The 13,114-nt window shown below is 41.0% G+C and overlaps 1 protein-coding gene across 1 annotated transcript in view; it reads left to right on the plus strand.

Moving 5' to 3' along the window:
• Positions 1-13,114, plus strand: part of LOC115223445 (mRNA-capping enzyme) — a 42,975-nt gene that overhangs the window by 27,593 nt on the left and 2,268 nt on the right. Inside the window, exons 10-16 of the mRNA XM_029794001.2 lie at positions 1,292-1,395; positions 2,541-2,642; positions 4,322-4,457; positions 6,333-6,404; positions 8,329-8,493; positions 10,754-10,825; positions 12,825-12,925. Coding sequence (XP_029649861.1) covers positions 1,292-1,395; positions 2,541-2,642; positions 4,322-4,457; positions 6,333-6,404; positions 8,329-8,493; positions 10,754-10,825; positions 12,825-12,925 — 752 coding nt within the window. The remainder of the gene's footprint in view (positions 1-1,291; positions 1,396-2,540; positions 2,643-4,321; positions 4,458-6,332; positions 6,405-8,328; positions 8,494-10,753; positions 10,826-12,824; positions 12,926-13,114) is intronic.

Below are 13,114 nucleotides of genomic sequence, written 5' to 3' on the forward strand. Positions count from 1 at the left end.
CACCACCACTACTACTACCATCATCACCACCACTACCACTATTACTACTGCAACTACGATTACAACCACTACTACTACCACTATCACCACCACTACTACAACTACCACTACAACTAATATTACTACCACCACCACTGCTCTACACCATTATCATTATGCATCCACATCCCATGCTGCCATGGGTTGCACAGATTAACAGGATCCAACTTGTTGTAGAACCACAGCTTTTGCCAATGTCTAAGTTTTGCCATGGTTTTCTATGACTGAATGCCCTTCCCAATGCCAACCACTTTACTGTACTTTGTACTTGCAGTGGCATTCACTTAAGGTGGGTTGAGCTGGCTCCGACCAATGAGTTTGCCATGTTCCTCATGAATGCTGTCCACATCCAACAGCCAGTTACAGTCAAGGCCAGCAGGTTCAGTAATGCTTCTGCCTGCAGCCCAAAAATCTGGCTTGTAAATTTGACAACTGCCCTCCTGGGAAAGCAAGCAATTCAGATAATACAGATACTGTAGCTGTTGAGGCATAGAATTCTTGTTCTTTACAGACTGTACTGACATTAGGTGCCTTTTTTGTTTTTTTCTTTGATGCACCAGCACCAGGGAGGTTACAAGACTTAAGGGATCTCTTGACCAAGGGGGAGAAAAGAAAAGAAGGGGTGACTTTCTGTAAGGTGTTGAGAGGTTGATGTATGATGTATTAAGGAGGCGAGCTGGCAGAATCATTAGCATACTGGACGAAATGCTTAGTGATATTTCGTCTGCCGCTACGGTCTGAGTTCAAATTCCACCGAGGTCGACTTTGCCTTCCATCCTTTTGGGGTCGATAAATTAAGTACCAGTTATGCACTGGGGTCGATGTAATCGACTTAATACCTATGTCTGTCCTTGTTTGTCCCCTCTATGTTTAGTACCTTGTGGGTAATAAAGAAATAGATGTATGATGGGAAGAACAGGGACAGGTCTATTATTGCAGAGGAGGGATGGATTGATGTCAGAAAGAGTAAAAGACGGTGGTGGCAAGATGCCTAAGCATGTTCTTAATGGCAACATGTCCAAGAAAGTAAATGAAGGGGAGCATGGAGACAGAAAGACGGATTGGATCAAGAGCTGGATAGGGAAATAAAGGTGGGAGGGAAGAATGATTGATGAAATGAAATAGGGCTGATGATGTAGTGAGGTGTAGAAGGGAGTGAATGTAGGGAACCGTGAACAAGTGATGGGGTTATGTATAAAAATAAGACATACACATTGTAAAACATACTTATTGACATAACTTCTGCTTTCAGAATGCCCAGTTCATGGAAGGTGTAAGAGGAGTATATGCTGTTGAAGACCAGTCCCTTCTGTCCAGCATACAGCGCAAATGCCAAGACATGTGTGGATGGAAGTTGTAAGTTGAGAAGGTTTTTTTTTAAAATTTATTTCATCTTTATAGTTGTCATTTTTTTTTAGTTGTTTATTTCTTTGAATATAATTTTCATTATCATTTAATCCTTTGTGGAGGTGCGTGGCTTAGTGGTTAGGGTGTCAGCACCATGATCGTAAGATTGTGGTTTCGATTCCTGGACTGGGTGACGCATTGTGTTCTTGAGCAAAGCACTTTATTTCACATTGCTCCAGTCCACTCAGCTGGCAAAAATGAGTAACACTGCGATGGACTGGTGTCCCAGCCATCTGGGGAACACATACACCATAGAAACAGGGAAACCGGGCCCATGAGCCTGGCTAGGCTTTAAAAGGGCGCATTTATTTGTGGAAGCATGTGGCTTAGTGGTTACTGTGTCAGCACCATAATCATAAGATTGTGGTTTCGATTCTCGGACTGGGCGACGCGTTGTGTTCTTGAGCAAAACACTTCATTTCACGTTGTTTCAGTCCACTCAGCTGGCAAAAATGAGTAACGCTGCAATGGACTGGCGTCCCGTCCAGCTGGGGATGGTTTAAAGGCTAAAGGTTTAATATTCACTTTACCATGCTTGCATGGGTCAGATGGAGTTTGAGGCAGATTTTCAACAACCAGGTGCCCCTCCTGTCCCCAACCTTTGCTTGTTTCCAAGCAAGGTAATATTCCTCCATGGCCAGAAAATATTTTCCACCAAGGACTGGAGATGAATGACACCCCTTATATGACAGGAATGCTCATTTACAACCATAGCATGATATCAAAACACACACACACACACACAGTGAAATACTATGAGTCTGTTTATCAAATTCACTCACAGGGCTTTCCTTGGCTTTGGTATATTGTAGAAGAGACACTTGCCTAAGGTACTGCTGCTCAGTGGGACTGAAACCCAAGTCACATGACTGGGAAGCAAATTTCTTAACAACAAAACCACACCTGCCCTCAAGTTAGCATTAATTACATTTAGTTGGTTTGACTGTACACAGGGACACTTTCTGCATGTTAAAACAGTATTGTATTTACTGATGATTTGTTTGGCTGTACTCAGGGACGCCTTCTGCATGTTAAAACAATAATTAGTGTAGATTGTATTTACTGGTAATTTGTTTTTGTTTTGTTTTCTTCAGTTCTGGGTTTCCTGGCTCCCAACCAGTGTCAATGGACATAAACAATCTCATCTACCTCAAGCAGAAACCATACAAAGTTAGCTGGAAAGCTGATGGAACAAGGTCAGTTAAACTCATTTCCATAGTGAACTGTTTGCTACACAACTACTACTAGTAGTAGTAGTGATGGTGTTTTATGTATGACTATCCATCCATCCATCTCTCTTTCTCTTTGTCTCTCTCTCGCTATATGTATATATATTATAGACACGTGTGGTCGTTGCCAGATCTAGTTGACTGGCTCTTGTGTCGGTGGCACGTAAAAAGCACCCACTACACTCTCGGAGTGGTTGGCGTTAGGAAGGGCATCTAGCTGTAGAAACTTTGCCCGACCAGATTGAGCCTGGTGCAGCCTCCTGGCTTCCTAGACCCCAGTTGAACCGTCCAACCCATGCCAGCATGGAAAGCGGACGTTAAACGATGATGATGATGATGATGACACACACACGCACATTGGTCTAGTGGTTAAGGTGTTGGACTCTTGGTTATGAATTTGTAAATTCAATTACTGGGGCAGGAGATTCATTATGTTTTCAAGCAGGGCACCTTTTTTCATGTTGTTTCAGTCTATTCAGCTAAAAATGAATACCAGTTAAGGATTCATGCAGCCCACCTTTCATATCTTCACTGCTGCATTTGGGTAAAGGGCAAGAGGGTCAAGAGAGTATCTATGCCTGCTTGTTACTATATGGACACCTAACACAATTAGCATATATGACTTGTTGCCTGCAAGTAATGGCTATTGTTCTGTGTGTGTGTCAGATCATCATCATCATCATCCTTTTAACATCTGTTTTCCATGTTGGCATGGGTTGGACGGTTTGACCAGAGCTGGCAAGAGGAGTGCTGTACCAGGTTCCAGTCTTATTTGGCCTGGTTTCTATGGCTGGATGTCCGTCCCACTTTACAGTGTGTGCTGGGTCCTTTTTAACATAGCACTGGCATGCGTGCTTTTACAGGGTGCCCAGCACAAGTGCTATTATGTGATACTGACAAGGGTGTTTATGTAGTGCCAGCACAAGCGCTTTTAACGTGGCACCGGCACAGGCGTTTTTTTACATGGCACTAGCACAAGGCTCTTGCAGGCCAATCCTATACACACACAGTATACTGTTCAACTATTTGCAGGATCATCAAAAATGTGCTCAATCCAGTTAGAGATAAGTATCATTTAATGAATACAGGAGTTATATCTGAGCTGCTTCAAGTTTCATCTTGGATAGTGCAGTAATCAGATGAGCTTGTACATGCATATAATGCATGATCCAGCACCAGTTCATCACCATGCATGGTAAGCTGTACATGCTCATCTAATTACTGCACTATCCAACCATGAAACTTGAAATAGCTCGTGTATAACAGCTATATTCATTAAATGATATGTGTGTGTGTGTGTATGTACATATAATCTTTTACTGATTTCAACCACTAGACTGTGGCCATGTTAGGGCACTGCCTTGAAGAAACTTTTTTAGTTGAATTGATCGACCCCAATACATTTTTTTAAGCCTGGTATTTATGTATATGGATGTGTGTGTGTGTTTGTGTCTGTGTTAATCCCCACCGCCACCACCACTTGACAACCAGATCGGCAAAAGAGACTGATAGAATAAGTACCAGGCATAAAAACAAAAAAAAAGTACTAAAATTCCTCAAGGTGGTGTCCCAGCATCACTGCAGCCTAATGACTGGGGTAAAAGGAAGTTTATATTCACTTGTGTGACCATCATCTCTAATTTCAGGTACATGGCCCTAATAAATGGCCCTGACAACGTCTACATGATCGACCGTGACAACGCTGTGTTCCATGTACCCAATTTATTGTTCCCATCCCGGAAGATTCCATCAGAACATCTCACAGAAACTCTTCTAGATGGTGTAAGTGAATAAATTACTGTTTCCTACATGTGTGATACAAAGTAGCTTTATTAGTACATCTTTATATGTCAATCTTCCTTTCCATTTTGTTGTAAATATGTCAGTCTCAGGACAAAAGACTCAATAGTTTCCATGCTATATATTTAGTCAGGTGTGACGCTGCATGGCCCAGTGGTTAGATTGTTGAGTTTACACTCATATGAGGTGGTATCAAAAGGTTCCAGGACCAGTTATGTTTAATAAAAGTAACTTATTTACCTAAGTTTTAACATCATTTCCTTTAAAATAGTCACCTTGCGCAACAATACACTGGTCCCAGCATTCCTACCACTTTTGGAATCCAGCCTAGAAGTCGATTTCTGTAAGCGAACTGAAGACTTTCTGCAATTCTCTCTGGATCTCGACAACGGTGTCAAAACACCGACCTTTGAGCTGCATTTTCATTTTGGGGAAGAGATGGAAGTCTACAAGTGCTAAATCTGGCAAATAGGGCAAGTACGGAACCGGTACTGTGTTGGTTTTGGCGAAAAACTCATGAGTGAGGAAAGACCCAGTTGCTTTTGCCGAATATCCTCTCTCAAACGCTTCAAAACGTTGCAATAGAATTCTTGATTGGGAGTCTGCCCCCCCCCCTGGAGGACGAATTCTCAATGCACAATACCACATTTCCAGGGGTGACACTTGTGACAGGTAAATCAGATCACTCCTCGTCTTTCAGGAACATTCTTCTGCTTTTGAAGCACCTGTGCAACTCGAAACATTGTATATGACCCATTGCCTTGTCACTGTAAGTTTGTCAAACCATTCCGACTGGCCTCCGTACCGGTGGCACGTAAAAAGCACCATCCGATCGTGGCCGTTTGCCTGCCTCGTCTCGCACCTGTGCAGGTGGCACGTAAAAAGCACCCACTACACTCACGGAGTGGTTGGCATTGGGAAGGGCATCAAGCTGTAGAAACACTGCCAGATCAGACTGGGCCTGGCGCAGCCTACTGGCTTCCCAGACCCCAGTTGAACCGTCCAACGCATGCTAGCATGGAGAACGGACATTAAACGATGATGATGATGCTCAATGTCTCTGTAGCAGACTTCCCAAGTTTAACTCAAAATTTCACATTGGTTCTTTGTTATTGTCCATGACAAAATCACAGACTACAGCATATGCATGGTCACAAAAACACAAATTTCACAACTTACTAAGTATTTACAGCGACATCACTCATCACACTGCCTCATGATGGTCACTACTAGTTCTCACTGTGCACTGCCATCTGTTGGCACACTACAGAACTAGTCCCAGGAACTTTTTAATACCACCTCATAAGTTCCTTGATTTTATTCCTCAGCTGAGCAGCATGTCATGTACTTGAGCCAGGCACCTTGTTTTACATTGCTTCAGCCTACTCGGTGGTAAGAAACTATCTGCACTACCACCACCACCATCATCCTCAAACTACTACCATCAGCATCATCACCCACCCACCACTATTTCCACCAGCTCCACTACTACTACTACTACTATTATTATTATCATCCTTGCTGCCACTGCAATGGTGGTATTCATAGTACTAGTAGTGGAGATGGCAGCAATGGTGGTGGGTGATGATGATGCTGATGGTAGTGGTGGTAGTGTAGATATTTTCTTACAGAGGCACAAAGCTAACAACTTTGTGGGGGGGGGGGGGAGATGAAGGGGGTGTGATACCCCCCCCCCCACTCGCTGCCACCACCAATCCTAGTATTTGATCAGTGATGTTTTATTTTGGTGTGGATAACAATAATGATTGTTATGATGATGATAATAGTTAATGGTGGTGGTGGTGGTGATGATTATGATAACGATGATGATGATGATGATTAACTCTATCTTTTCAGGAGATGATCCTTGACAAAGTCAACGATAAAGTGGTACCAAGATATTTAGTCTATGATATCGTCAAATTTATGGTAAGGTACATTGTCTTGTATATTAACCCCATCCTCCTTCCTTCAGCCCCACCCAGAACCTTCAAAAGAAATTTTGCCAAGCAAAGCAATAAAAACAAAACTTATTTCTAGTTCCTAGGCTCTGGAGTGGGTTGGTGGGGCCTTAGTGGCTATAAGATCCCTTCAAATATTCACTTGTTTCTCCTTATTTCTCTAGACCCCAGATAAGTATCCTGGTTGTATCTCACCCCTTCTTGTAGCCCAGATTAGTCTTAATTAAAGTCATTTGAACCACAACCAACTTGTTTCTCTTAGCATTGGTTCTTATTTCTAGCTCCCTGGATTGACCCTTTTGTTGCCATATTTCTGTTGATAGACACTGCTTTTACTTCAATTAATTTTGAAAATAACTCTGTGTAACACAATTTTTCTCCTTGAGTAACGACTGTTATTTCCTATTTGCCTACCCCTAGAAAGTGTGAAAAATGGCTAATATTTCTTTAAAATTTTTCTTTTTGTTACATTTATTCAAATTCCCTCTCAACACATGGCTGTGATGCTCCCCCAGTACTCTTGCTCATGATCAGAAATGCACATATTGTCAGCCACTAAGGGACATGCCCCAGTGGTTAAGGTCAAGCACCTGATAAGCAAATCTGTGGTATTGAGCAGAATATTTGCTATAATGATATTCTTGCTTCGGCAACTCAGCACTGAATCTGTCTGAAATGTTATGGAAAATAGGTCAGTTTCAAAAAGCAAAGTTTGAAGGGAATAGTAGTCATTTCCTTTGATTTCTAGATAGAAGCAAATAGGAAATAACACTTACTGACCAGAGACAAAAGAAATTTTGTTACACATTGTAACGAAGTATTTAATTAAATAACTTTTACATGATTAAGTTGATGTTTGGAACTGAAATTAATGTGAAAATTTGATGGCAGGTTTTAATTTAGAAAATTTTAAAACAGGAAGTTTGTATCATAGAACCAGGGGCAGTATTGGGCAAGTTAGTATCAAATGGGTTAGTTCAGTGTGGGCAGGGGTCAGTTACAAACTGGTGCAGCTGATGGAGTGATGTTACTTGTGGTACAAGGCGGCGAGCTGGCAGAAACGTTAGCGTGCAGGGCGAAATGCTTAACGGTATTTTGCCTGCCGTTGCGTTCTGAGTTCAAATTCCGCCGAGGTCGACTTTGCCTTTCATCCTTTCGGGGTCGATAAATTAAGTACCAGTTACGCACTGGGGTCGATGTAATCGACTTAATCCGTTTGTCTGTCCTTGTTTGTCCCCTCTGTGTTTAGCCCCTTGTGGGTAGTAAAGAAATAGGTACTTGTGGTGATGGTGGTGGTGGTGGATGTCTGCACGTACCATTATCATCATCATTGTTTTAATGTTCACTTTTCCATGCTTGCATGGTTCAGACGGAATTTGTCAAGGCAGATTTTATAAGGCAACCAGATCTCTTCCTGAGCCAGCCTTCACCTGTTTCCCAGCAAGGTCAGATTAGCTCCATGGCCAGGCATGTTCTCTATAGAAGAGCAGATATAAACATCACTTGTAAGACAATGATGCTCGTTTGCAAGCATCACGTGATGTCATGACAGGAGTATACACACACACACACACATATACAATGGGCTCTTTTTAATTTCCATCCACCAAATCCACTCAGGAGGTTTTCGTCAGCCCAAAACTATAGTAGAAGACAACTTGCACAAGGTGCCTCACACTGGGACTGAACCCAGAACTATGCAGCTGGGAAACAAGCCTCTTACTACTCAGTTATACCTGTGCCTATGTTGATGAGAATAACTTATAATAGTATGGTGGTGGTGGTGGTGGTGGTGGTAGCAGCTAGTAGTTGTTGTTGTGGTTATGATTGTGGCAATGGTGGTGATGGTGATTATTTATTTATTTATTTATTTTTTATCTGTTTTATTTCAGGGTAAAGATGTTGGCGGCACCGACTTTGAGCGCCGGCTTCTGTGTATCAAGAAGGAGATTATTGAACCAAGACATTCACGGATGATTGAGGGGCTTCTCGACAAAACTAAAGAACCGTTCAGCGTACGAGCTAAAGATTTCTGGGATATCAGCATCTCAAGAAAGGTGCACAACAAGACAACCCTTGCACTTCCATTTACCTTTCTTTAGATCAAAAATATTTCAGCCATCTTTTTGTATATTTAGGACTACATTATGTGATGTATCCTTTTTTTTTTCCATTTTTTAAAACAGTTGGTGTGACATGAAGGAGATTTAGCTGCTATTTCTAGCAAGTTCAGCAACCACATAGTAACTACCTCAACGGATCTGTTAACCTTTGTTGTTATTCTTTTGTCACAGGTTCAACTCTGATTGAGCTGACTTATGATCAAAGACATTACAGCCGTAACCATCCCATCATTATGCTATGTACAGGGAACCCAAGAATATATTTTCTAAGATGGGGTTGGGTAGGGGATGATTTTAGGGAAATTTGGCTGTTATTTCTAGCAGGTCAAGTTACTATTGAGACTCCCTCGTTGAATATATCAACACTTGTAGTTGCTGCTTATTCCATGTCAACTTTCACCTATGATAGGCATTCCAGCCATGACCACATTATCTAGTGTGTCCTTTAGTGAGTCAGTGAGTTTCAGTTTGCAGGAGATTTGGTTGCTATTTCTGGCAAGTCAAGTGACCTCATAGAGGATCAGCGGTTTGGCTTTATTAACAACTAGTTGTTAACCTACATTATTTACATTTTATGGATAGTCGTCCTCATCTTGTTTGTTGTTAACACAGCATTTTGGCTGATATACCCTCCAGCCTTCTTCAGGTGTCTTGGGGTAATATGCCCACGGACATATGGCATAGTGGTTAAGAGCATGGGCTACTAACCCCAAGATTCCAAGTTCAATTCCAAGCAGTGACCTGAACAATAATAATAATAATATCAACTAATAATATCTTCTGTGCCGGTGGCACGTAAAAATCACCCACTACACTCATGGAGTGGTTGGCGTTAGGAAGGGCATCCAGCTGTAGAAACATTGCCAGATCAGACTGGGCCTGGTGCAGCCTTCTGGCTTCCCAGACCCTAGTTGAACCGTCCAACCCATGCTAGCATGGAAAGCAGACACTAAACAATGATGATGATGATAATGATGATCAACAACAACATCAAAAAATACCTTAGGAATGAGAACGCAGGTTCGAAATTTCCCCAAGACACCTGAAGAAGGCTGGAGGGTATATCAGCTGAAATGTTGTGTTAACAACAAACAAGATGAGGACAAATATCCGTCAAATGTATATAATGTACATAATTCCTCATCTCTTAAATATAGAACTGTAGTTGTTAACCCTGTATAAATTCTACCTTGGCTGAAAAGCTAAAAAATAATAACCACTTGCTGCTAATGTTATGTAAATGTTACTTGGGGAGAGAAGCTAGAACAAAAATAGCTAGTTGTTAACTTTATATACTGTATTTCTGGTCATATAAGGCACACAAGCTCACCCCAGTTTTGGTAGGCCTAATCTATGACTAAAAAAAAACTGCAGTTTATCCCAAATCCCCATGTCTCACATTTTCATGTATAGGAACCATGAAAATTTAGACTGACACCCTTTGGTAAGCTATTTATGGCAGACTAATTTACCTGGGCATGGACACATTGAAACTCCGATGTCTGGCAGCTGACTTGGCAGACACCCATAAAATTATTAACCATCTTACAAACAATAACTCTGAGCACCTTTTCAAACTCCACCCATGTAACACCCGTGGACATATTTACAAAGTCAGAAAACAGCACAGCTCCCATGACTTTAGGAAACATTTTTTCACGCTGAGAGTTGCTGAAGCCTGGAACAAACTGCCGGCATCAGTTGTTAGTTGTCGGAGCACTGCATCCTTCAAAACTTCCATGCTTTCTGAGATTCGACAACACTACACCTCATTTTCTCCCCTCCATACACACACAAGCTTGTATCTGACTCATACATTGTTTGCTTTCCAGACATTTTTACATTACTGCATACACCTTATACGCACTTTCTGACAAGTTGTGGTGCACCTGAGCACTGTATACAAAAATTTCATTATTATTATTATTATTATTATTATAATACTTACCTTAGCACTAACAAATATCACCACCAACCTCCACTGTTACCTATATTGTCCATTGTTAATAATAACTCTAACCAAGTCTACCTAAAGCCTGGCCTTCAGTATATAAGGTGCAGGGTAACTTTAGGGGGTAATTTTTTTGAAAAAAAATGGGTTCTTTACATGCAGAAAATACAGTATATGTTACTTCATTATTGTTGCTAATTGTTATGTGTGAGTTTTGTTTATTTTATGCTATTTTTCTTTCAGTTACTGGATGGTAAATTTACAAGTGAAGTTAGCCATGAAGTTGATGGCCTCATCTTCCAGCCAGCTGGTGAGGTAGGTACTATTACTCCTACCACGATCACACTACTACTCTCTCATGGGTTAGGCAAGTTTTCTAGGGCTGTGTTGCCAACCCTTTTACAACATACAACTCATATATTTTACAATACACACACACACACACACACACACACACATTCAGTGTCTATGCACCAAATTTAAGCAACTTTCTTCTATTATAGCCCCAAGCCAACCAATTCCTTATGAGTGTATTTGGTAGATAGAAATTGAAAGAAGCCTGTCATTGAGCAGTCGATGATGATGATGATGATGATTGTGTGTGTATGTGTGTCCTTGTTCTGATATCACTGTTGTAAAATGAGCATCATACAAGTGATGTGATTCATTTTCAATCATCCATGAAAACAAATCTGGCTAAGCAGAAATATCAAAATATTACTTTTGTTTGGAAAGAAGTGAAAGTTGCTAGCAGGAAGAGTATCCAGCCATAGGAAACCTTCAACAAATTCCACCTGAACCATGCGTGCATGGAAAAGTGAATTGTTAAGACATTGATGATGATGATACTTATATATATTTGTGTGTGTGTGTGTGTGAGAGAGAGATTCCTGGCAATATACCTATTTCTTTACTACCCACAAGGGGCTAAACACAGAGGGGACAAACAAGGACAGACAAACGGATTAAGTCGATTACATCGACCCCAGTATGCAACTGGTACTTAATTTATCGACCCCGAAAGGATGAAAGGCAAAGTCGACCTCGGCGGTATTTGAACTCAGAACATAACGACAGATGAAATACAGCTATATATTTCGCCCGGCGTGCTAACATTTCTGCCAGTTCGCTGCCTTCAATTATATTTCCTGGCAATATACCATGCTCGAGAAAACCTGTCAAGCCAAGTAAGATCATAGTCATGACCGATGCTGGTGTTATGTAAATGGTACTCATTCTGGTGACACATAAGAAGCACTTTTCAAGCGTTGGGCCTCACGAAGGCAATGTGGCCAATGCCGGTGTGGTGTAACTAGCAGCCATGTCAGTGGCACATAAAAAGCACGTTTTGAGTGTTGGGCCTCATGGAGGCAATGACAAATGACCAAGATCTTTGGCAATATGCTGTGCTTGAGTGGAAAACCCATCAAGCCAAGTGAAATCGTTGTTGGCAGATGTTGGTGGCACGTAAAAGCAACCATTACACTCTTGCAATGATTGACATTAGAAAGGGCATCCAGCCGTAGAAACCATGCCAAAATCAGGCTGGAGTCTGGTGCAGCCCCTCAGCGTACCATCTCTTGTTAAACTGTCCAACCTATGCCAGTATGGACAACAGATGTTAAATGATGATGATGATGATGAATCATCCAGAAGCTCTACACTTTGAAATTCCTTTACAATAAAAAAAAAATTCTACCCTCTGTGTGAAAAGTCTGGCTGCATCCGAAAAAATATATATTCTGAAACAAAAATAAACACAAAATTTATTACACAAATCTGTTACCACCACGACAGTCAACTATTTGACTCCGAACACAAGTTTGATGTTGAATACATCCACAAATTTTCTGCTCCGATAGCTCTTCCCAAGACTGCAAGACGGCTTCATGCAATTCATGCTTCGTTGTAGGGTTTTTCACTTCAACTTCATCAGCCAAAACTTTGAAAATGCCTTCATCTAATAATGATTCTGCTAATTCCACGTGTAAACATGTGTTGAATAGAACTCACTGAATAAATCTTAATTAACTGTGCTGTCAATTGTATGCACCTGACATATGCTAACGTGTATGCAGCCAGACTTTTCACACAGAGGACTTACTTGAGAAACAATGAAAGGTTGGTAACAGAAGGAAAGACCCTGCATCAAATACCCTTTCCCTCCTTCCCTCTGCCACATGACTCCTGCTTGCTTGGAAAATGATCATTAAAACAAACATCTGCCTGGTATTCTTTTTTTACTTATTTTGATTTCACACTTGATCTTATCCCCCACAACCACTATCTTTTTTCATCTTTCTTCTCTTTCAAGAGATATGTATGTGGCCGTAATCCCAATGTTCTCAAATGGAAACCAGCAACCATGAATTCTGTTGATTTCCGACTTGATATTCGTAAAGTAGAAAAACAAGGGTAAGTGTTTTAATATCATTTTTTTGTTTTTCTTTTTCTATAGTTTTATATTTTCTTTCCTTCAAAGAACAGCAGCATGCCTGTTTTTGGAGTGTCTTTTTAAAAATCACCTTTTTGCTTTGCTCATAATGAATTCCAATATTTTAAATCCAGGTTTGTCCCCGTTAAAGCGGGTAGCCAGATCTACCT

Source organism: Octopus sinensis, linkage group LG23 (genome assembly GCF_006345805.1).
Source record: "Octopus sinensis linkage group LG23, ASM634580v1, whole genome shotgun sequence".
Taxonomy (NCBI): Eukaryota; Metazoa; Mollusca; class Cephalopoda; order Octopoda; family Octopodidae; genus Octopus; species Octopus sinensis.